At 41.9% G+C, this 23,044-nt stretch overlaps 1 protein-coding gene across 7 annotated transcripts in view; it reads right to left on the bottom strand.

The window, feature by feature from the left end:
- iqsec1b (IQ motif and Sec7 domain ArfGEF 1b) overlaps positions 1-23,044 on the bottom strand; it is a 220,962-nt gene that overhangs the window by 8,828 nt on the left and 189,090 nt on the right. For 6 of the 7 annotated variants that reach the window (XM_030729495.1, XM_030729499.1, XM_030729498.1 and 3 more), the window contains 8 exons: positions 9,551-9,830; positions 5,021-6,282; positions 4,227-4,388; positions 3,099-3,221; positions 1,588-1,754; positions 954-1,093; positions 333-362; positions 44-169 (listed from right to left, as the gene is read on the bottom strand). In XM_030729495.1, coding sequence (XP_030585355.1) covers positions 44-169; positions 333-362; positions 954-1,093; positions 1,588-1,754; positions 3,099-3,221; positions 4,227-4,388; positions 5,021-6,282; positions 9,551-9,830 — 2,290 coding nt within the window. Of the gene's footprint in view, positions 1-43; positions 170-332; positions 363-953; positions 1,094-1,587; positions 1,755-3,098; positions 3,222-4,226; positions 4,389-5,020; positions 6,283-9,550; positions 9,831-17,662; positions 17,757-23,044 lie in introns of those variants that run through there. The other variant, XM_030729497.1, reaches the window with a different exon arrangement.

Genomic DNA, 23,044 nt, shown 5'->3' with positions numbered 1-23,044 from the left:
TCAGAGGGTGTTCTCAGTGTACTGAAAGTAATTCCTGCCCTACCACGAGCAGATCGTTGAAGAGGAAGATCTCCCTTTGGTGCAGGCCCAGCTTTTGAGGTTTGTTAGGGTCGGGCACTTCAAAAAGTCTGCAATAACAAACTAGTCTCCGGTGGGGTAGGGATAGCACCTGCACATACAATAAAGTATCATTTCTTAGTCTGTCTCTTGTTGCTTCACAGAGGGCTTTCAAACACATAACTTCATACTTTATGTTCCATAAAGCCTTGAGGGATGATAGAAATAGTCCTACTCAGTGCTAATATGGAAATAACTAAAAGAAAAATACTTACACAGCCAAGACCATGGTGTAAAGAGCCAATCTAAGGAGTGAGACATACATACAAGACACATTCAGAGATCAATGGACACATTTAAGAACTTTATGCAACAAAGAAAATACATTAAAAGCAATGTTTAAGAGCCCAATTTAAAATCAAAGTAGTTTTATGGGTGACAAAGCCACCCTGTAAGTATCTTTCATAGTCCTCTTTTCATTGCATCATAGGGATCCCTCAGCAGATTTACGTCTTTAAAGTGGAGTCAGTTTGATAAAAAAGGCCATCGAATGACAGAAGGAAGAAGGTGGGTTTAAAATAAATGCCTTCAAGATCATTATGAGTGAAGCTTTTTATCTCATTTTTACAGAGCTTGTCAGCTGGGACTTTTTTTTGTGGCTAATACTCAGGGCAAAATACATTACAGTCATTCACCATGAAGGTCTAGTGGCCTCGAAGTGTCACGCAGTGAAGAAAAGTGGCCATGAATGAGCACAGCACACTTTGCAACAGCTCAGAGGTACACTGGGTAATTTAGTGTTGAATGCTCCTGCTTGGATTCAGCCCTTGAATGGAGAATTTGAAAAAACTGGATACACTTCACATGCAGCTGTCCAAGGTCAAACTCAGACTTACTGGCTTTTTTCCAACGATTAGTTTTTCCACTTTCTGAACCTGGGACACGTGGTCTTCATTAGTCTTGAGCTCTCGCTTGCGAATCCGTTCGTATATCCCTACCAGCATCTCTCGGGGGATGTCCTCCCCATCATCGACTCCTGCCCGGGAATAAGAGAAAGAGAGAAACAGAGAAAAAAGAAGGATTAATGATTAATTTGCAGATTTATGCAAGCCAAACCTCTAAATTTACTTACTTGCTGCATTGCTTGTGTATCACAAAATACATACAGAAATGTCCTTCACAGCTCTATGAGGATGAGTATTTTTCCTCCATTCAATACTGTACTTTAATTACTGGCACTTCAATAGGCAGAAAAATTAGTCAGTCATGCCATAAAGCCATTTTCTAATACCCTCAAAATCCGTTGAGGGCAACTAAAAAGTGCTTTCTTCAACAGGAACGCTTTCTTCTCCATGACTTCCAAAAAAAATACATACCTTATTGACATGGCCATTAATCAAGGCAACGTGCATGCACAAAACTCAATTTTAAGATGAATATTTATCCTTGGAGAAACACAGTAATGTGTCAGGGGAATATTGGTTTTGTGACAGTAAGCCGGATGTGGTGCAGTGAGGGAGAACAAAGTACCTCGAAGGTTCTTAACAAAGTCCTCCAGCTTCATCTTCCTCTCAGGCTTGACGTTGGGACTGTACATGTCAGTGTTGAGGAGGATGATTGCAAAGGCTAGGATAAAGATGGTGTCGGGGTTCCTGAACTGCCGCACCACACCCGGGTTGCAGATGCAGTAACGTTGGCTGGGAAGAATATATAATAAGCAGAAATGTTAAAGTCAAACTGAATGCAAAACTGATGACTTTGATAAAAACTAATCAGCACACACCGATGAGCTAAAATGATATAACCACAGCTTCTGAAAATGATGGTGACGCTTTGTGTGTACATGAATACAGCTGCTGGAGTCTTTTGGGGTTTACAGTTTTTGCCCCTAACAGATAAAAGTTGAAACATTTCCTTTGATAGCACAGCTGATAAATAGACTAATATATTTGCACAGCTTACAAAGTCCTACATCATTTCTTATTCGCTTTCTAAATAGAAGCAAAGTTGAGTCATACTAACAGAGTTTCCACAAATTACCTTAACTGACTTAACTACCATAACTTACACCTTCCTGTAGTAATACTACTTAAACTTCACTTTGACTTACTGTATATTAGATGAACGTTATAAAGGAATGCTTTGACTGAACATGAGAACGAGTCGATAAGAAAGCATCAGCATGACAACTTCACTTCAAGCCAAACTAAAGGAATAAGCTTCCCTTAAGTGATTAGTTCGGGGGAAGGGTATCAATGCTGTAACCGATATTAATATTGAGCTCTCTGCTATCTGTTCTGCAGTCATAGAAATAATGAGCAAGTACAGTAACGTCTGCCAATACAGCCTGAAGGTATCACACAGGGTATTTCTGAACCCCCACAAAGAGAGCCTGTAATTATATCTGGACGTGGCTGCAGGTGAGCACCAGCTGATCAGTCATCACTGTCTCCCCTGTAACTGTGCTGTTTACTGAGGCCGAAATGTCCTTGCTCACTGCTGATCGAAGCGAATTCTCCATGGGCACGAGAGCACCTTTTCTGCTGGAGGTTCTGGGAAAGTAAATGAGGCACAAACAGCATCTATCAGCAGCCCTAAGGGAGGTATTCCTTCACTCTTTGAACAAATTTTCTCTAAATGATTTTCTACGGTGACTTGGTTGAACAAAGTCTGGATTTGAAATGGTTTTGCACCGCTCTATTGCTCTCTGCTCGAGACCGTTACATTTAGACTTTTTGGTGTCACCTCTGTTTTAGAGGATAATGGTATTTTTGAAATGGAGCAAAGCTGGTTTGTGCTATCCATTAATCATACACGCTATGCTGGTGGTAAATACCAGACACGGCAATGAACCCCATAATGACCATCCTGTCACATAATCAGTTAGTCTAAATTGATATACGACCCTATTTGCAGAAGCATCATTTTACCCCTCCTTTTTGCAGAAATGGTGCATCATATGGTGTAGCTTTAAGCTACCTACACTGGTTTGGGTACTGCAGCCATGTTTTGTGCCTCGATCTTTTAGAAGCATGTCTTACCTGAAGGCTTCTATCAGCCGCTCCACCTTCTGTGCCTCGCCTTGGACTCTGATGTGTGCCTGGAATTTCCTGAGTGCTTCATCCAGCTCCATAGCTGAGAAGTCCATTTCATCCACCACGCAGCTGGTGAAAACCACACAAGTTAATAGTGAGCAGGAACTTTGGGAACGTAACAAGTGCCTGTCAATTCAAACTGAGAACACTTTAATTTTAATTTTTTTTTTTAAATATTTTTTTACTTTTTAAGTAAACATTTTAAGAAGCTTAAAAACATTTGTGCTAAAAACAGCTGTTTTCTGAGACCGGTGAGAACAACCTGCAAAGGCTTTAAAACCAAAGTGATGAGAAAAAGCAAAATGGTCCACAGAGTGAAGGATTTCTACAAAATTGGTTGTTGCAACTAAGTTGATCTGCTGTTGATTTTTCAGATTATATGCAGGATTTGAAGTGGAACAAGTGTTTTTGTTCTCGCTTGACACTTACTTAAATAAAAAGATATGTTCAGTTCTTTCTCTACTGAGAAGAGGATTGTGACTCAGCTCTCCAGAGCAGTGATACCTTGCATGTCTGGATTTATAGACATTTTCTCAAGGAGCCCTTTAGTTATGCCTGTCAAACTGACACCAACGGACCTTTTCTGGCCTTATCCTCCACTGAATCTCAATAGTCTCTGACAGAGCTTGTGTGTTTCAAGTGGGTCTTAAATAAATCTGCGCAGTCTAAAGCATGAGACACTATTTGAATGATACAAAGGACTGGAGAGCACAAGATCTATATGACTTCTCTCACATTAAAAAGATCTGGGACATATAAAGAGGATCTGTATGTTTATCTGAGCGTCACAGCAATTTCCTGAGTGGATTCCATTTCTGCTTATTTCCTGAATGTAACTTGAGTCATTATATAGTCCTTAGAAACTCCAAAGACTGTCTGAATGAGGGTAGATTGCAAACTGCCAACCTTATTTGCAACCAAATGATGCTTTATATTTATGTTCCCAGAAGGCAAATAAACTAACATTCTGTGCACTGGCATAGTTGGCAACTTAAATCAAAAGCCTGAAATGATTCATTTGCAAATACAAAATATTCCAAAAGAGTACACAGGCACGATCTGCTGCAGACTCACTCGAGGACATCCCGGTTGAACTGTTTCTGCCTGTTACCCAGGAACTCGCCAATCATCTGCCTACTCAAGCCTTTCCTCTGGAGCAGGAAGTGTGCCACACCCACCGGAGTGTCTGGAACAAAGTTTCGCTCTATCAGATACTGGATGCCTTTTTCTGGTTTCCTAGAGACACAGAAAAGAGTAGAAAAGGAGAGACCAAAAAAGAGAGAGGCAAAATGGGAGTGGGTGAGAACACATTCCAAATCTCTGATTATCCCATTGCAGTTCTACCCCTGGCCAAATGTGTGTCACATGAGGGACAGGATTTAGGGAAGCCAGGGAGGGAGGTAGTGGGCTGAGAGGGGACAGGAAGGAGTTACAAATCTCTGCAGTGTTGATCACAAATGATTAAAAGGAATTTAATGGTGGGCTCAGAACGAAACCAAATCCACAATCAACTATAATTAAACGGAATCAGCCGGGCTCAGATGAACCGCTCAGCATGAAGTGGAGCAGAATGAGTCCGAAGCTTGTTTGCACTTTAAGTAGAACAGGCAGATAGTTGTGTTGACAATCAACATGATTGCATGTTAATGTGCGTTTCATGTCGAGTTTCTCAAGACAAAAAGAAAAAAAAACAAATTCTGTAAATCCCACGAATAAACTGCATCTAATTTGAATAACCTCTGCTGATCACACACTGCATCCCCGAAGTGGGACCTGTTTGAACGAACCATTTGGAAGGTAAAACAACCAAGCAGATTGTGTCTGGCATTAGTTTTGTTAATTAATGTTCTGGAGTGGTGTGGACATACTTGTTGAAGAGGTTCAGGCCAATGCGGTAGTGCCTCTTGCGAATGATGTCATTGCTGAATGCAGGTGAGTCCCAGCTGTTGCGAGTTTCTTTGTGGTACGTCTGCTTGCTGAGTGTCTGCTCACGTAGGCTGTCCCTGGACGAGGACTCAGAGCTACAGTTGATGGTATCGTTGGAGTTTGATGTGCTGTTGATGCTGTCGTTATCGCCATCAGAGAAATCCGACTCTGACTTGCTCTGCCGGTTTGCTGTACCATTGATTGCCAAGTGGGCCTCCAGCTGTCGAGGTCGATGGCGGGAGGTGTCTTCTTCTCTGGAAGGCCCTCGAGGTGGCAGGCTGTGGCTGACGTGTTTGGGGCTGCTCTGCTGGTTACTGAGGCTTCGTTCATACGCATTCTGTCTCTTTAAAGAGCTACGGTCAGAACGATCACTCAGCTCCACTGAGCTATCACTGGGGGGCTCTATGGTCAGTAAGGGTAGGTGGTCTACCCGCAGACGCTGCTCTTGGCATTCCAAGGAAGGTGTACTGCGGCAGCTGGTATCCGTGTCCCCTTTCTCATCCTTATGAGCCAGAGACCAGTAATCTTGTGAGGAGTTGAGCGAACGCTGGCGCAAGTCTGATTCTGTGCTGGACAGCCGGTCTACACACTGAGAAAGAGGCAGGGGTGGTGATAACTCCTCTTCATCGATGTACAGGGTGACATCGCTGTAAGACGCCGTCATCTCATCCAGTTTACGGTGTTCTGAGGCACTGTGGGAGGGTTTCACCTGACAGCTGACCTCTCTGTCCATATCCTGGTGGCCTCTCCCTGCCTCTGACTGACTGTCTTCGCCGTGTAGGCTGCGGCAGTTTAGAGCATCATCTATGGACTCGGCTAGAGATTTCACCTGCCTTGAAAAGGCATCTTCTAGTTCTGTGATGGCATCTGTAAAGTCACTCTGTGTGGTAGGAGTCTTGGCCTGCACACCCATCTCCCCACCATGGTCTGACTGCATCAGTGCACCGAGTTTGCTGCCATCATCTGTTAGGGAGACCTGCTTTCCCTCGAAATAGGAGCTATGGACTTTTTCAGGTCCTTCAAAAGAAAACTGCATTCTCATATTGGATAGGACAATCCGTCTGGACATACGGTTCTCAGACATAGAGCTTCTAAGACGCTCAAAGTTCTTGTTCATCTGGTATTGGCGGAAGGCTGTCTGTATGGTGCGGGCAGCATGCCGGGTTATGAAACGCCCACCATATTTGCGCTCTAGCATCTCCACCTGTAGAAAGAGAAGGGAAATTTAAAAGAAAGGAAAGTGCATTATAAAGGTATTGTCCAAACACACTTTTATAAATAATCCTTTTAGATGTGTTCTCATGGCAGTCCAGGCTTGTAAAAAAAAACAACAACTTCCTGTAATGGTACAGCTGAGTTTTTCTGGCAAAAGATATTTGAAACTTTCCATGTTATGATAAAGATGGTTCAGCTGTGATCACACAACCTCACTAAAGGAACTTAGTCACATTATATTTAAGATGTGATGACATCAATAACTAAACATGCTTTGATCAGTGGATGAAACTCTTGCAGCTGAAAGCTCTGAGAAAGCGAGCAAGAGCTCTAATCATTCTGTCCAAAACACTACAAAGTGTGTGTCTGTACACCACAGCTTGGAGGCTAACTCTGTAGAGCTGACATTTTTAAGAGGCAGTACATTTTCTAACTGTACAACCAGCAGCATTCATCAGCATGAATTTAAGATAACCACAAACTGCTGCAACCTTTAGCTTTGCTCGAGCTAAAAAGAAAAAATCCTACTGAAGAATCACTGCCATGCTTGAGAGGAAACAGTCATATGCTGTATACTACTGCACTAAAAATCCTTAAGCTATATACCTAGAATTAGGATGATGGCGAGAGCTGAGTTACATTGCTCCCCTCTCATTCCTGTACCTTTTACACACTGACCTAGTTTTCTACCTACAGACTCGGTGTTGGAAAATGACACTAAATCTATACCACTTCTCTATGTGATGGCCAAAGGACGCAAGTGGATTTATACTCGCCACAAATGGAACATGACAGGGAGTTTCATTACAAGAGGTTCCGGCTGTCACCGCTGAACATGAGTTTCTACTGTCCCTCCTCCACAGATGTCGCTATATGGCGACTAAACCAAACTATACTACTTCTATCTGACCGTCATTAAAAGCTTCAACCTGACAGAAGCTTGAAGCGAGAGGTGATATAATATCCTTTGGCTAATGTAATATGTAATAAAGATGTCATACAAATGTTGTTATTGATTTTCACACACTGACAGTTTGATCTAATGTGATAAATAATTCAGAAGGGCATTTTGCTACATTCTTAATAACTCTGGTCTTTAAATCTTTGTGAATATATCTGGTTCAGTCACTGCTTTCCTGTGGGTTTCAGGTATGTGCATCTCTCTATGTAATAAATATATTGCTATGAGTCTGTTTGGTTGGTCACATTTTTCAGTAAATCTATTTGTTCTCAGAGCTATTTGGTGAGGAGCTCTCCTTCACAGCTCCTTTAGGAATATACTTCATAACAGGCCAACACACAGTGATAAACCAAAATATACCAAAAATATTAACAGGATTACGGTTTATCCATGAGTCAAATGAGACCTTTTTCCATTTCAGTTAAGCACAAACATATTAAAGCAGGGAATGATGCCCTCTATTAGACTTACTGAAGTCTGATTGATCTTTTATGCAGTTTTTCTAATGACCACATGTATCTGAGTTCCAAATTCGATTCAGCAACACATTTTAACGCCTCGCTATTTGCTCTCAGTTTTGTTCGGGCTTGCTTACAGATAAGAAGCTGTATGGTTCCCGCTGCTCATCATGCTCTCAAACAGTAACCTTTGTGGCTCATAATTGAAGCAAATTGTTCAGGTACCAAAAACCACAGTTACTCTAATGGCCACTTGATGATGGCTGCAAATCTCAATTTACTCTCAACTTAGTACTAGGCCTTAGCTTCACTAATTCAAGTGACTGAACTGGACCTTCTGACTGTATTCCTGTTTGTGGTAGAGATCTGCTGCTACTCATGACAAATTAGATTTGAGTATTTTCAGCTGATCTGTGGCTCAATTTCTGTTGCATCTATTTGTAATATACCTTGGTCTGGATAACTCATTTTACATGTAGGCATTACTGACTTTTGTGTTGACATTGCATTTATGCAGCCACAGCATGTATGTAGGAACAGGTACAAGACCTTGTAACGTTTACTGAGACAGTCAGTGACTGCTGTCCTACAGCTAAGGATCTTAAATATAACCCTGGGAGATATTATTAGGTGAGGTCAAGAGTCACACTCATACACACGGTGTAGATGCACTGCGTTATCATTTTACAAAAAGCAACTCTCGAAAATAAAGCAGCATAAACTGATTTTTATGCTTAGAACAGAAGAGCTGTAGGGGCAAAATGCATTTATGAGATCACTGTCTATGATCAGTCATATCAGAATAACAATAACTAGGACTTGCTTTATGACTTAACACATAAGTGTATGTGAAATTTCAAACCTCTACGCCTAACCTTATGTGCGATAGTGACTTCTAAATGGCCAAATTGTTCCATTTGAATTAAACATGCTGAAGCATGCTAATGACTATAATGGCTTTAAAAACGTGCTACATCACTCTGCTTGCTTCTAATTTTGCTGCTAATTATGCTGTGGGTGTCCTCTGAAAAATATGAAGGAATTCACTGTGATATGGACTCTTATAACTTGGCTGAAGACCAACCAAGCCATCCATGCCTAGTGCTGCTGGAAAAAAAAAAATGACTGACTCGGATTATGAAATTTTTACATGTTGAAAGTCAGTAACAGCTCGGTCCCCATGGTCACTAAAGACACATTACAAGCTAACTGGACTTCCAAACTGGGAGGACTCCCGGGGTGCAACACAAACAGAAACTGGTAAGGACACTTGCATTTTGTGGGTCAGAAACTAATGAAAACAAAACACACTCGACATCACAGATTAAGATTTTTTTTAATGTTTTTGGAAGTTTTGTTTGCAGATGAAAGAGATAGAAATCGTGAAGAAATGGATTTTATTTACTTATTTTATTTACTGTGTTGGTGAATTCAGATTAATTGCACATAATGATGACTTCTGTTAAGTGAACTCAGCAGCTGAATTGTGGAGAATCTACCTGACTAAGTGCAGCATGTCCTGAACAAGCTTCAGTGGATCTCCCTTTAGCAACTAAATGCTCATTCAGCTATTTTATAACTTGTTTGATGTGAGTAGTGTGTAATACAGTGGGCCTATTTTTTTTCTCACAACAGCTTCCTGATGAGGGCAGTGAGAGTAAACCAAAACAGTGAAATTGTCTGCTGGACAACCAAAACAATAAAAATCTCTGCTTGGCTGTGCCACGACAAACTAACATACATATCTGTTGGAGGAGTGTTCATATTGCGTTTGTTTCAAGCTACTCATTACTGTCGGTGTTAACAAATGGAAGTCAGTATGCCCCTCCCCCTCTCACCTGCTTGTCCTGTAGGTCAGATGAGAGCTCATAGCTCTCTGACAGCGAGCGGGAGCGCTTGATGGCCTCCTCCTCTGCCTGCTTGCGGAGGATGGACTGAGAGTGCTGAAGCTTGGGCCGGCGGGGCCGCGGGTGGCCTGGCAGCAAGATGTGCCCGTAGAGCTGGCTGTCGAGGTGGTCGGGGCCAAGCCCGCCGCTGTGGGTCACTGGGACACAACCGTAGCCACTGCTGGGGTCCACAGAAGCTCCCACTTCAGTGCCTGGAGCATCACCTTCCACACTGCGGCACATAAACACACAGAGAGCACGCCAAGTTAGTCTGCTTAGTCATGTTCCTGAGTGCACACACTCCTTTGTGTCACAGTACGGAGCACGTGACAGATGGAAAAAGTGAACTTTGATACTGCTGGCAGGGTATAAATGTGAGTGAGTGAATTTATAGCAGCAGTCAGAGGGCTGTCTGTCGTCTTTACACATTCCCTTTGCAATGCAGAAATGTCCTCAGGCTATCCCAAGAAGTCATACGACAGAGGCACTACGTCTTAATTAAAACAAATTAAATGACTGAATAAATGATGACTGTTAAAGAGACATTTTAAACTCCACCAATGCTGAAATTGCCACAACATTATCACAAGCCCAATCTCTTACTATAAACAAAGGAGCACCATGTCAGAACTGATTAAAGCATGTGAAGCAGTGCCTTGAATATTAAGATTAATACAGGTCTTTGTTTTCTCACAGCAGCACAAACACCAGTTTGGATAGCTCAATGGATAAACCGGCAATGACCGGACGGTCCACCTGAGACCGCAAACAGCTAAATCCCAACACAGATCCGTTCACGTCCTCCACACATCTTAAACTGTTTTGATTTGCAAGCATGCGCTTTGGTTCTGAGAGACAGCCTCACGACTGTGAAGAATCAAAGATGTATTACAGGAAGAAAAAGACTGATCTGACTGCTTTTTGAATCTTTGAATTAGCAAGCTGTCCCTCTCCAGAGACAGAATCTTTGATTTAAGGAAGTTTTTCCTTGCTTAGAACTGGATACCAATATATCCATCCATCCATCCATCCATCCATCCAATTCAATTTTATTTATTTAGCGCCAAATCACAACAGTCGCCTCAAGGTAAAGACCCTACAATAATACAGAGAAAACACAACAATCAAAACGACCCCCTATGAGCAAAACACTTGGCGACAGTGGGAAGAAAAAAACTCCCTTTTAACAGGAAGAACCCTCCAGCAGAACCAGGCTCAGGGAGGGGCAGTCATCTGCTGCGACCGGTTGGGGCTGAGGGGAGGGAGACAGGACAAAAGACATGCTGTGGAAGAGAGCCAATTTAGAATCACCAGTTAACCTAACTGCATGTCTTTGGACTGTGGGAGGAAGCTGGAGTACCCGGGGAGAATCCACACAGACATGGGGAAAACATGCAAACTCCATACAGAAAGACATCGGCCAGATGATGGATTCAAACCCAAGACCTTGCTGTGAGGCAACAGTACTGACCACTGCACCACCATGCTGGATACCAATTCAAGGATATTAAATGTTTATTAGACTGAAAATAAACATTTCAGTCAAATACGTGAAATTCCATAAACAGGAAGCAAGCTCAGAAAACAGGATCGCTGACAATGAAAACAAGATGGCATCTGAATCTGTCTTTAATCAAAGTGAATATACATTTGTTTCCTCCCACTAGCTGCAAATCATTTTTGCTCATTAACTGCTTAGACTACTTCTGGGCTCCTAAAACCTAAGTATAGGGTAGCATGTAACAACAGATTATCAATCATGCAGCTGTGCGGCTCACTTGAACATTGCTAAAGGCAAGCTTTTTGCTTTTACTTCTCATTATGAAGTAAATGTTTGCACAGTGTAGTGGCTATACTATATTAATGAGATCATTTGTGTTTCTTATAAGTCTCATTTTAACTATGCAGTTCTGTTTGCCACCATGTATGAAGATGAGGCTTGATGGCACAGCCAAAACAGGAAGAGCATGCTGTAGCTATTGCAACTAGTTGAAATATTTTTGTTCTTATCTTAACTGAAATGGTACCTGCAAGAACAGCCAACTAAAAGAAAAAAAAAACTCAAATAGAAGATTCAGGAGCACAATTTCAGCTGGTAGGTAACAAAACCAGCAAACCTATTAGCTTAATACAGGTGTTTGAAAAGGAAGTTTTAACTAGCTACGGGTATTCGAATGATCTACAGCTAAGAAGCATGACTTTAGCTCCCTAGCAAGAATCACTTTGGGCACCTCAAGGTTAAATCTCTACATACATTAATGCAGGCTTTCTGTTATAGCTTTTTAGTGTCCAAACCCAAACTGAAGAACCAAAACACTCACAGATTTTTAACTTAATATTGCTTACATTACAGATCAAGATTAATAAAAATCTAATATCACAAAATACTCTGCCAAGCTTTGCCCGCAATAATATAAAACAATGATGGATATTAGCACTGCACCAACGACAGCAAACACATTGAGTGCGGCATTAGTTGAGGCAGGCCACAAAGTCAAGCTCAATCCTCACAGAATAGCTAGTTTCAGTGTCAGCCCACACCAGATAATGGCTCTGCTGGCACTGTTCTACACATCCAAATAAATGCAGTGCTTTTGACTGAACTGCAAATATATATCACCTTATGGTTTATAATAGCGTTGGCTCATATGTTGACATTTTCAACCAGTCACTGTCAGTCAACAAGAGGCGATTGTTGATATATTCACAGTGGTGTGTGCGTCATGCACGCAGGTGGCAGGACTGAAGAGTTCCCTTTCTGCACATTTTTTCATGAAAAATGATCATGGATTAATGACCAAGGTGCACAACCACACTTGCAGCTTTTATTGTAATTCTCAAAGATGAATTGGAGTTGCTCTTCAGTACCAATCGATGAGACAAGTTAAATAAAATTTTGTGACTATCCTATTTTAGCCCAACACAAACGTGAATAATATTAGTACAACTCCAGCTGTCACTTCCTGTTCGTGCGTGCTTTCAGTTGCAGTTGAGTTCAAGTCAAAATTACCACCACCACCACCACCAAATTAAAACGTTAATGAAAAAAAGAAAACGATAAGCCCATCATTGAAGTTGGTTTGCACCAAATAAATCTCCAACTGTTCATCCCCACTGTGTTCAACTAAAAACGGGTAAAACCACCACATGTGGTATATACATTTTTTTTTTCATTTTCTTTAGCTCCTCCTTTGGTGAGGTCGCACTTTGGGGAAGCCTGAAAAACAGATTAGCTTAGAGCATGACCTCTGCCCATGGATGGTGCTGGGAGTTTTTGCTCTACTGGGGGTCTCAAGCACAGCCCAGCTGCTTATAAACTGTGTATAGGCATACTTCCATATCAGGAGAATTTTTGTAGGAAGGGGTTTATGAAACATGTCTGCTGTAACATATGTTCACCAATTCTTAATATTGTATTTATAATATATGCATCCATTTTTTTTTCCCTATTCATCTGCATCTCATGAACAATTATTTCTGCATGAGAGTAAAACTGGTCTCATCATAAACTCTATAACTTATCAAAATGCAATGAGATATTGTTACAGCCAGTGAGCTTGATTAGCATTGAACCACTTGTTCGTGCGACTGCAGGATGAGAACAAAGGAGCGCTGCAAATCAGAAAGTTGCCGATAGCAACATGTGCAATCGTAGTTCTGAAAAGATCACGCTGACTAGTGCACTGGCACGAGGAGTGAGACAGCAAGCAACACTCAGCAGATGTTCTTTTCACTGTCAATTCGTTTCACACAGCAGTACACGACGACACTGTCAGGAAAAGAAGAAATCCATGTTGCAGGATGCTGGTCCGCTGTTGGCTGTGTACCATCAGACCTTCTATCAACAGAACAGTCAGTCAGTCAGTCAGAGAGAAATGTGTCTCCAATTCAACCAGGCAGGAGGTGAGGTGATGCTATAATGGGGTCTGACTTTAAAAACAACACTGCCATGATGAAAATATGAGCTTTTCCAGCTTTACGCAGCTTTCTCTTAAAACAAAATCATTTATCTTTGTCATCAATACGATGGATGAGGTGGAAAGGCCCAGAAAAGGACATCCTTCTACACACCATCTGTAACTACATATCCTGTATACTTGTCAAATACCCAAACCTCTATGTGAGAATGTGTCAAAGTTAGTAATAAAGGCTAAAGTAAATGTTTCAATAGGAAAGAGCGCTGACATCCAGGCGAATTATGGCGGTGAACGAATGATTCTTGTCATCGTTCTGCGCAGGGGTGCCATTTAAATGGGCTCATATTCAGTCTATACCAATCACATAAGTTGGATTTCCACTGAGCAATATAAAATATCAAAGCAGAAACAGCTACACTTTATTATTTGGGCTAAGATAATCTGAGATTCAGTTCAAATGCCAAAAATGATCAAATGTTATGTTAACCACCTCACCTAGGAGGTGTATATGAAGCATACCCAGTCAGACGGCCTTTGACCCAAAACCCTCTGAGGAGCCCGTTCCCACCACCACTATCTATTATTCTTTCAGTCTCTTTGTCCTCTTTGGGCAACTTTCGTTCAATTTGGTTCAAATTATGCTTCAACCTTTCTGCTCCTATCTTTGTGTAGTTTGGAGCTTGAGCAACTTTGAAATACATCCGTGGTGTAACGTCTGCTAAAACCACAACCTTCTGTCTTCATATTTAGCTCTCTGTATAACATTGAAAGGAGCTAACTTAACTGCTTCTCCCTTCTTAAAGTCTTTAAGCTCAGATTGGTACTGAATGCAGAAAGATGTGATTTGGATTAAAGAGTTTTAGCTAACTAAAGGCCAAAGCTGACTTTTTTCTAACCTTAAATTTTAGGCCTAGCAGTAACAATAGCCTACCTTAGCCATAGTACAGGGGTTTTGAACAGTTTTGGAAGGCCACACATTCCTGTGGGATACTTTGCAATAATATTTATTTTGCCAAGTCACAGTAGTGAAGGCTGAAGGTCCTCTGTCACGGGATAACATCTCTCATTAGAGAACACGTCCCCTCTTTGCAACTTGGATGCTCATGCTCATTTTAAAACCCCTTTCTGCATTTTTATTCCCCTCCTTGTGCATCCTCAACACATTTTTAATTTTAAAAGGAACTAATCTAATCAGACAGAGAGAGTCCTTTAATTAGACTGAAGGGTATGCCATAATACATCTGCTCCAGCAGAAGAAGTTTAATTGGAAATATCCATTTCTTTAGACGGAAGACGAGCTTAGCATGCGTGAAATGCGGCATCAAACTCAAAGCAATAGCAGGCAGAGGGCTCTAAGAACTTAATCTGATACCACTTAAAGCATGTTTAAGTCTTCAGTCAGTTAGGTCATGTTGCATGAGAGTGACTGAAGAATTTACTGCTTATGTTTCAACACGTATGAACCAGCGCACCAGCACTGAAAGCATTACTAGCTGGATCTGTGACAGGACAGAGGAAGACATTTGGTCAGAGCAGGAGGGATGAGGGTGAAAGTTGGAGCTCTGACAGGACGACTCGTAAACTGGTTAATCCTTTTCTGCTTCTTAGATCATTCAAGTTTTGATATCGTCAATTCTACACTGGACAAAATAGCTGTCCACATTTTTCAGTGGTACAATTGACCTGTAAGTAATGCGCACCTTCTCCAAAATGTAACTACATATTGTTGCTACAGACATTTTATTTTAAAAAAAAGAGACCTGTAGAGCTGTGATTGGTCTGTGCGGGCTTTTTGTGTCATCCCCTATGTTTCTGATGCTGATGGAGGTACTTCCACTAACTCAGTTTGGTATGTGTTTGGATCACTGCTGGACCACAAAGTGAGGGACAGCAGTGACTGTGGGGAACAAAACCAAAGCAGGATGTGTCTCGATCACTGACACCTGTTCCAGCTGCTGAAAAATAAAAGAAAAAGCACAAAGGAAAGTGTAGCTGTGGTGGGACACTTGTGTGTTAACTATGAGCCTGGCTTCAACATAACACACTATTACAGTTTTTAGCTATTTCTATTTCAGTTAACTTGTTTGCAGTGGAACATTTCACGATGGCCATCTTACTACTATGTTATGAATCCAGTTGACAAACTGACAAATAGGCATGTGCATGGCTAACAGACGTGTAATCCTAGAGCCTAATCCTTAGCAGAAATATTATAGGGGGTGGGGGGTGGGGACTCTTGGTACAGCAGGCATGTGTGTTTATGAAGTGTTTCAAATATGGCTTTGAAACAATTCACATACATACATTTGTTTTAGGAATAATTTTACAAACAATTATTTTGAATTATACATCCATCCAACCACTTTCTACCGCGTATTATTTTAAGAGTGAAATTCATAAAGCAGAGTGTAGAGCGCAGATATTTCACTGTTGCTGGAATGTAAAGAAGCCTCTTGTGTTGAACATAAACGTGGCTACGATGTGACAGCTTCCTGTTCCAGCTTTCAAAATTTCAGACAATGGGAAAATTGAGTCCCTTTCACATGTGTATCCCTATTTTTGTTTTCTATGTATAGAGGAGAGAATTCTATCCACAGAACATGTGGGGAAAAGCAAGCGCAAAGTTTTACTGCAAACAAGAAAGTGTAATTTCATCTTATACCAGGGAGTCAAATACATACTTGCCTTTGCTGCCAGAAATCATTTGGAAGCAGTCAGCCTGACTGCAAATAGGAACATAAAAGATTCACGTTTTTGCAAAAAAGATCAAAGAGCTGATCTGCCGTCATGTGAAGGGTAAGATAACCAGTGTTTAACAGGACTGCGAAGGTCTTACGTATAATACCCAACTTTCTGCACTGCCTGGTCTCACGTTAGATGGCAAATACAGAGTACGTCGCAAGGTTCTCTTAGAGCCTCAACATGTCTGTAAAAAGCTGTAAGGAAGCATTAAGATAACAGTCACTGATGTCTGTATGAAACAAAACTAAACCATTAATATCTTGGCAAACCCAGAAAGTTATGTGAAGGGCTTTGGACTTGTTTGAATTTTGTCAGCTGTCTGCTCCAAAGCGAACTATCTATTTATAGATTGAGTGAATCTGTGAAACGATCTGCACATTAGACCCACCCTGCTTTATAAACAGCCCCTTCTTCCGTTTTCCATTATAAAGCTGCAGCCTCCTGGTTCGAGCTAACATTACTCAAGTGATGTCACTCAAGTCATTTCACAAAACTCCTCCTGAGCCACAGAAGACATTACGAAACTATTTCCACAATTTCAAAATTTGAACCTCTTCCTGACATTTAGAGGCTCGCCATCCAGCAAAGGTGCCAATGTGGTGTTAAAAAACTTGAAGTCTTAACACAAACAAACACACCCACATATACTCCAGGGTGCACCTTCCCTCTTGTTTCATTACAGCTGTCTTTTCAAATCAAAAACCCACAAAGTGCCTCAGAGTCCCATGACACTGCATAAATTGCTGCCTGATAGAATTTTAATGATGTGTTTGTAGCGGGTGCTGGTGTGTCAGATCCAGTGGAGAAGGGAGGGAAGGTGACGTGAGGACAGTGCTGGTGTCACCAACTCCACTGGAGACATCCTCCCTGTGCTGCTGAGTGACTTCTTCAAAAAAACCGGAGTCTCTTCTCACCGTGTCACTCTGCAGTGATGAATTAATTACTCCAATCCGCCACTCACACCCCGCCTCTCTTTGCATTTGCCCTACATCCACACTGACTTGTATTTTTTTTTAATTATTAGTTGATTAAACCTGAGTTGATTAAACCTGAGTTAGAGGGCCCTGAGTGAAGAACAGTAAAATGTGACTCAGCTACATTCACTTGCTTGGCACTCAGTGGGAAAATCAACCACTTTCATGCAAAGTGTGCTCCTTCATCAGCAGCCCAAAATCTACTTCATTAAAAGCAATCCAGCTAATAAGCAGTAACAGCAGTTTTGTTGGACATTTGTTAATGCTTTCTCAATTGAGCTGGCAGTGGTCCCTGTATAAAGGAGCTGCTATTAGTGAAATGTACAACCTGCATCACAAGACTCATTCAGAGCCAAATCAGAAGCTAAGTATGTGTCAAGCAGCGATTAAAAGAATGAACTTATACACAGACTAAGCACACACACACTTACCAGCTGTATGACTCCAGCTCCAGTAAGGACTGAGTCCTGTCAGAGGCACACTGCAGACACCACATGTTACCCTCTGAGCCCCTTCACCAGACCCATCAGCACCCTGACCTCGCTTACTCCATCCCTGGGCTAAATATTCATTTGCTGGCTGACTGTGCTGTGTTCTGACAGAGAAATGTTCCCCTCTCCTTCAACTCTTCCCCACTGTAGCTCTGGTCTTCCTTCTCAGACTTGTAAGGAGGGGCGTTCGCAGGAAGAGGGAGGGAATTCCTCCAGAGGAAAACTGGGTCGTGTGGCAGCGGGAGCACTGGTGTCCCACAGCTCTGGAGGGTCTCAAACAGGAAGGGGGAAGAAGTAAAAACTGGAGAGAGAGCGCAAGCTCTGGTGGTGATGGGTTTTATTATTGACAAGAGAATGGCAGCAAGGATGAGGCCCGAGGAAACCCCCGGATATGCTGTTTTAGCTGGAGTTACGACTGCATTAATGTGAGCTTCACCTCAGTAGATCTGTCCACAGACATCAGCGCTCACCTTCAATCAGAGGAGACGCAGCATTTGATCATCAGCTCTTTACGACTGCTGCGCAAAGGCCTCAAAAGTGTGCAGTAGAAGATAGTATCACAACCATGGCTTTTCCAACAGACATTACACAACAAATAACAGCTGCTCAGCCAGTTGACTGGCTAAACCATCCTTTAAACAAACATCCAAGTTAAAAGGGAATGTCTGACTCACACCTCCTTGCAACTTTGTGCTGATGCTGTTCCCACCGCAACCACAAAAACCAGAAAATGGCCCCTCCATTTCCGGTTTATGACATCATTACCCAAACAGTGGGTGTGTATCTAGAGGACCAAAGATTGTATCAAGCCAAGTCAACCATACAGAGTAAAGCAGTGCGATAACACAGCTAATAGGGGTGGTTGGGGCAGAGATACGCTGGACCTGTAAGGTCTCTCTGGTGAAGTATATACATCTTCTGCTTCTATGGCCCCTCAAGAAAACAAAGATTAGTGGAAAATAATCCTAAATACAGTATGTCAAGGGTAAAATTAAAGCGGGAGTAGGTGGTTAAAAAAAAGCCATTACTGAGCCTAAAAAAAGGTGGCAAAATGTCTCCTATATGGTTAAAGTTTATATATTGTGTAGCAGAGAGCAATGACAAGAGTCTACCATTCATTACTGCTAACCATGCTACACAGGGATAGCTCAGCTAGTACCAGAAATGTTTTCACAGCAGAAAAATACTGAAACAAAAGGCCTGATCTGAGCCCAAGTGATGTAAAAACCTGGATAAGATCTGAAAATCCTGCAAAGTCCTCATCGCTGGCTGGTTCAATAGTTATCCATTTAAGCATTCACCCCAGCTGAACACTATCGGGGCAAGCTGGTTCCCCTTTAGCTTTAATCATGACTGTGAGGCTTAAGGTAAAGCTGCAGCAGTTAACACTCACTGCATCTATTTGAATGCAGAGAGGGACAGTTGGAGCCAGCTGCCTTTGATCAGACCTTGGGTTATTTTTGTCTCTCTCTATCTTGACAGTGATTACAGTACAGTAGTTAGGAGCAATGGGATGTATTTTTACCTCACAGATGACTTTGAAACAGTGCCATAAGCTAACAGGGAGGGACTCGTCAACACACTGTGAGCCCAGTCAAAACTATAAAATAATCTAGAAAAAGTGCACCGGGCAAACGCAATGCTGCTTAATTCACTGCAGTGAGGAGACATATATGGGCTGAATGGTGCTGGGCACTCAGCTGCTCCATTCCTTACCAGTTCAGTAACTTCTCTGACCAGAATGCATTGTTCTGCGCTCTGTTATTGTGAGTGGTTGCCACCGGAAAATGCTAAACACTCTAAAGTGACGTGGCAATACAGAGATTGATGATTCACAAAACTAAGAGTTGTTTGTAAGCTGAGGATGAGTAATGGTACAGAGTGATTTGTATTTGTGGAAGAATTCAACATTTTGGAAAATGCAGAGATTAAGTTGCAGATATTAAGATGGGAACATTGATACCATCCTCATGACTGTGGGTTAAGAGTATGTGGGTGAGTCAGAGTATGAGTCCAGAGGTTACATTTAGCTATGTTTACAATGCTAGCATGGGCTAGTAGGTAGGATTTTTTTTTGTTGACAGAAAAGGAGGGCAGAGATGTAGTCACTTCACTCGTGTTCTGATTTAAAAAAAAGGACTGCAACCTCCTTGCGACTAGGAAAAAGCGGTGTTGCCTGGTGATTGAACTGAATCTTTTTGCAGTTGGCAACTACAGTAATTGGAAGTAGTTGTGATGACCAACTGGTTGCACAGAGGTTGAAGGTGTCGACCACTTTTGACTCGAAGGCGATTGCACAGGTTGTCTGGTGAGAAGCAACCTGGCTTTAAACAATCATGGTCCTACTTGGACTGACTGCAAGCACTCCGAACTGATTAGATGGAAATGATGTCTTCACCAAACTAATGCAGTCAGATTACTAACATGTTGCAATCAGTCTGAGACAGTCTGCACTGATGAGCTCAACTTATCTGCAATGCGTCTTTTTGCAATAGGGGACTTGACCCAACTGGTTGCCAACTGGTTGCATTTAGATTACATTCCTATATAAAAGCAAGGTTGCTGATTGCCCACGTTATTTTGCAGTTAAATCGCAACCCTGCAGCAACTATGTCACTTTTTCTGGAGGAATTTCTGTTTCAACTTTATGAGGTTCTGGTTAGACTCTGAATTAGTTAACGGGATTTCTGCTTAATATGAATTTCTGTGTATGTAGAACACAACACATTTTAACCCCTTAACTGGCAAGGGCCCGGGGACGGGCCGTTTGTAGTCCCTTTTATATGGCAGGCTAGACCCTCCCATTTTTATTGACACGTTATTCGGCCAATCATGTAACTGGCTGCACCAAATCACCTGACAAAGCTACGTGATGCCCTCTGAGTATTATTGGCTCTGGGAAACCCATTTCTTAACATGATTGGCCGAATGAGGTGTCAGTCAAAATGGGCGGGTCTAGCCTGCCATATAAATGCACTTCATTCGGCCCGCGGACCAGACGCAGCCGGTTAATAGGCTATGAAATGGGTTGTTCAGAGCCAATAATAACCAGAGGGTGTTAAGGGGTTAAATAGATAGCAAAAGATTTGCCTTTTTCGCTCATTTATCACACTTAACCACCATATTATCACAGGCAGATTGCATGAAGCTGTGAACTTGACTCCATTTAATTGCAAACTAACAGAAGCCATTTTATTGCTATCTTGGTGCTCCAAAGTTGCTTTGAAGATGGCAACTGACTGCGAGTGGTTGCAGGCCCGATCTCCTTCTTTGAAGCAATCATTTCAAAGGCAACAAGACTGCAAGTTCATTGCAAACAGTTGCAATAATTTGCTGCAATCTCCAACTACTGTTTTCCCTAGAGTGACTTTATTATTGGACCTTGAAGCTATTTCACATGTTGAATCATTGTTTACTTTAAGCTAATCTATCTGCTTGCTAACTATTGTTTTTACTTACTCTCAAAAAATCCATCCATCCATCCTCTTCCACTTATTCAGGGTCATGGGGTCAGCAGCCTAAGCAGAGACGCCCAGACCTCTCTCTCCCCAGCCACCTCCTCCAGCTCAGCTATGCCAGCGAAGAGTATAATCTCTTCATCATGTCCTGGGTCTGCCACAGGGCTTCCTTCCAGTAGGACATGCCTGGACCACCTCACCCAAGAGGTGCCCGAGAAGAATCTTAGTCAAAGATATGGACGGAATTATTATTTATTATTTTATGAAAATTTATAATATTATTATAAATTGTATTATTATTAAAATTTAAGTACATTTTGTAGACATATCTTTGGTTAAGAATCAGTAGTTTGTTACAGGAAAATATTAGGCCTTTACTACAAAATGTATTACTCATTGTGTGAGACAAAATATAATACTTAAGACACAACAGCTGTTATTATTCACCCACTGCCATCTATGCTAACTATTTCTCCCCCACACCACTTTACATCAGGTTCCCCCTGTGACCTTAGAGGTACGTGTGTGGAATCACAACACCTGAAGTAGCCAGACTGGTCTGTATGTGACAGGAGAAACGCAAAAGATTATGGTTATTTTCTTCGCTTACAGTTAAATCGCGTTTGTTACTGCACCGCTCTGTGCTTCCTCACGTGTTTACCCTTTATTGATCTGACTGAAGAGGACACTGAGGAATTCATAAAATAGCTGGACTTTCTCGAATAGCTGAACAGTTCCAAGTGAGTGCTTTCAAAGTGAGTTTGCAGGGAGACAACTCATCACAGGACGGCTCTTTTAAGGGCTTGTGTTACAGACACACCTGCTACACTCTGTCTAGACTCCAAAGTGAGAACAGCGGTACCTCTTGTCCTTCTATTAATCCCTACATCAGTTCCAGTTCTTCAGCGCTGAAGACAGAGGCTGTGACAGCTCTGGTCCAACTATAACCACCAGTTAAACCTTACCTCCTCTCACTACCTGCACCTCCTTCTACATTCAGGGTGACAACATGCCACTCCCACAGCGGTTACACATTTCACATACTTCACGAGACACGTTCTCATGCAGCAGGGACAGAAATAGAGTCACTGATAGACACTGCATTTTCTGCTTCACTTAGAAAGTAAATTGAGCAGCCTGTGTGAGTGGGGTGCCTTGAGACAAATGTGTCTGCGTGTCCACCTTCCCCAGATGCTCTGATCTGTGGCTGAAAACAACATCACCACTGGCTAGAAGCACAAGGAGCTCGCCCAGATTCATTTGGCAGAGTCTCAGAGGAGAATAATTTTTCACAGGGAGTGTTGATGAATAAGTGGCATTAAATCATCAGATATGGCTTTAAAAATCTGTGTCTGATGCATTTTTCTGTGTTATATCATTGCTATTTAAATAACTGGACAGTTACCCTAAGCCTAACCCCCCTAACAGGGAAACATTTTTTTCCGAACACCTTTAGCAAAACCTAAGGAAACAATGTTGTTTTGTTTTTTTTTTGTAACCAAGAGTTCAAAGTCATCTTCTCAGGCACAGCCAGGAGTGGCTATTTTTATTTCTAACTTACTTCCAGGAAGATGTTTTCTGACCAGGTGCTGGTCAGAAAACTTTCAGCGTGATCTTCAAACTTGTGCAGAGAGCAAATAACTTCTGTTTCAAACAGACTCAAATTCTGCATGGAAGATCATCCTTGGTTATGGGAGCTGGGTCTCCAGCTATAACTGAGCAGCTTTCTATTAAAGGCCAGATGGCAGGCTAATGCTCAGAGAGTGCTGATCATTATTTCCTGACAATGATCAAGAATTCGTCCATCTTGCGGTTTAGTATAATTTCTGAGAAAGAACACTGAGCAGAAGGAACCTGAGCGGTG

This window comes from Archocentrus centrarchus, chromosome 5, assembly GCF_007364275.1.
Source record: "Archocentrus centrarchus isolate MPI-CPG fArcCen1 chromosome 5, fArcCen1, whole genome shotgun sequence".
NCBI classification, from domain to species: domain Eukaryota; kingdom Metazoa; phylum Chordata; class Actinopteri; order Cichliformes; family Cichlidae; genus Archocentrus; species Archocentrus centrarchus.
The sequence above is the reverse complement of the archived record's forward strand: the minus strand, read 5'-3'. Positions and strand labels throughout refer to the sequence as shown.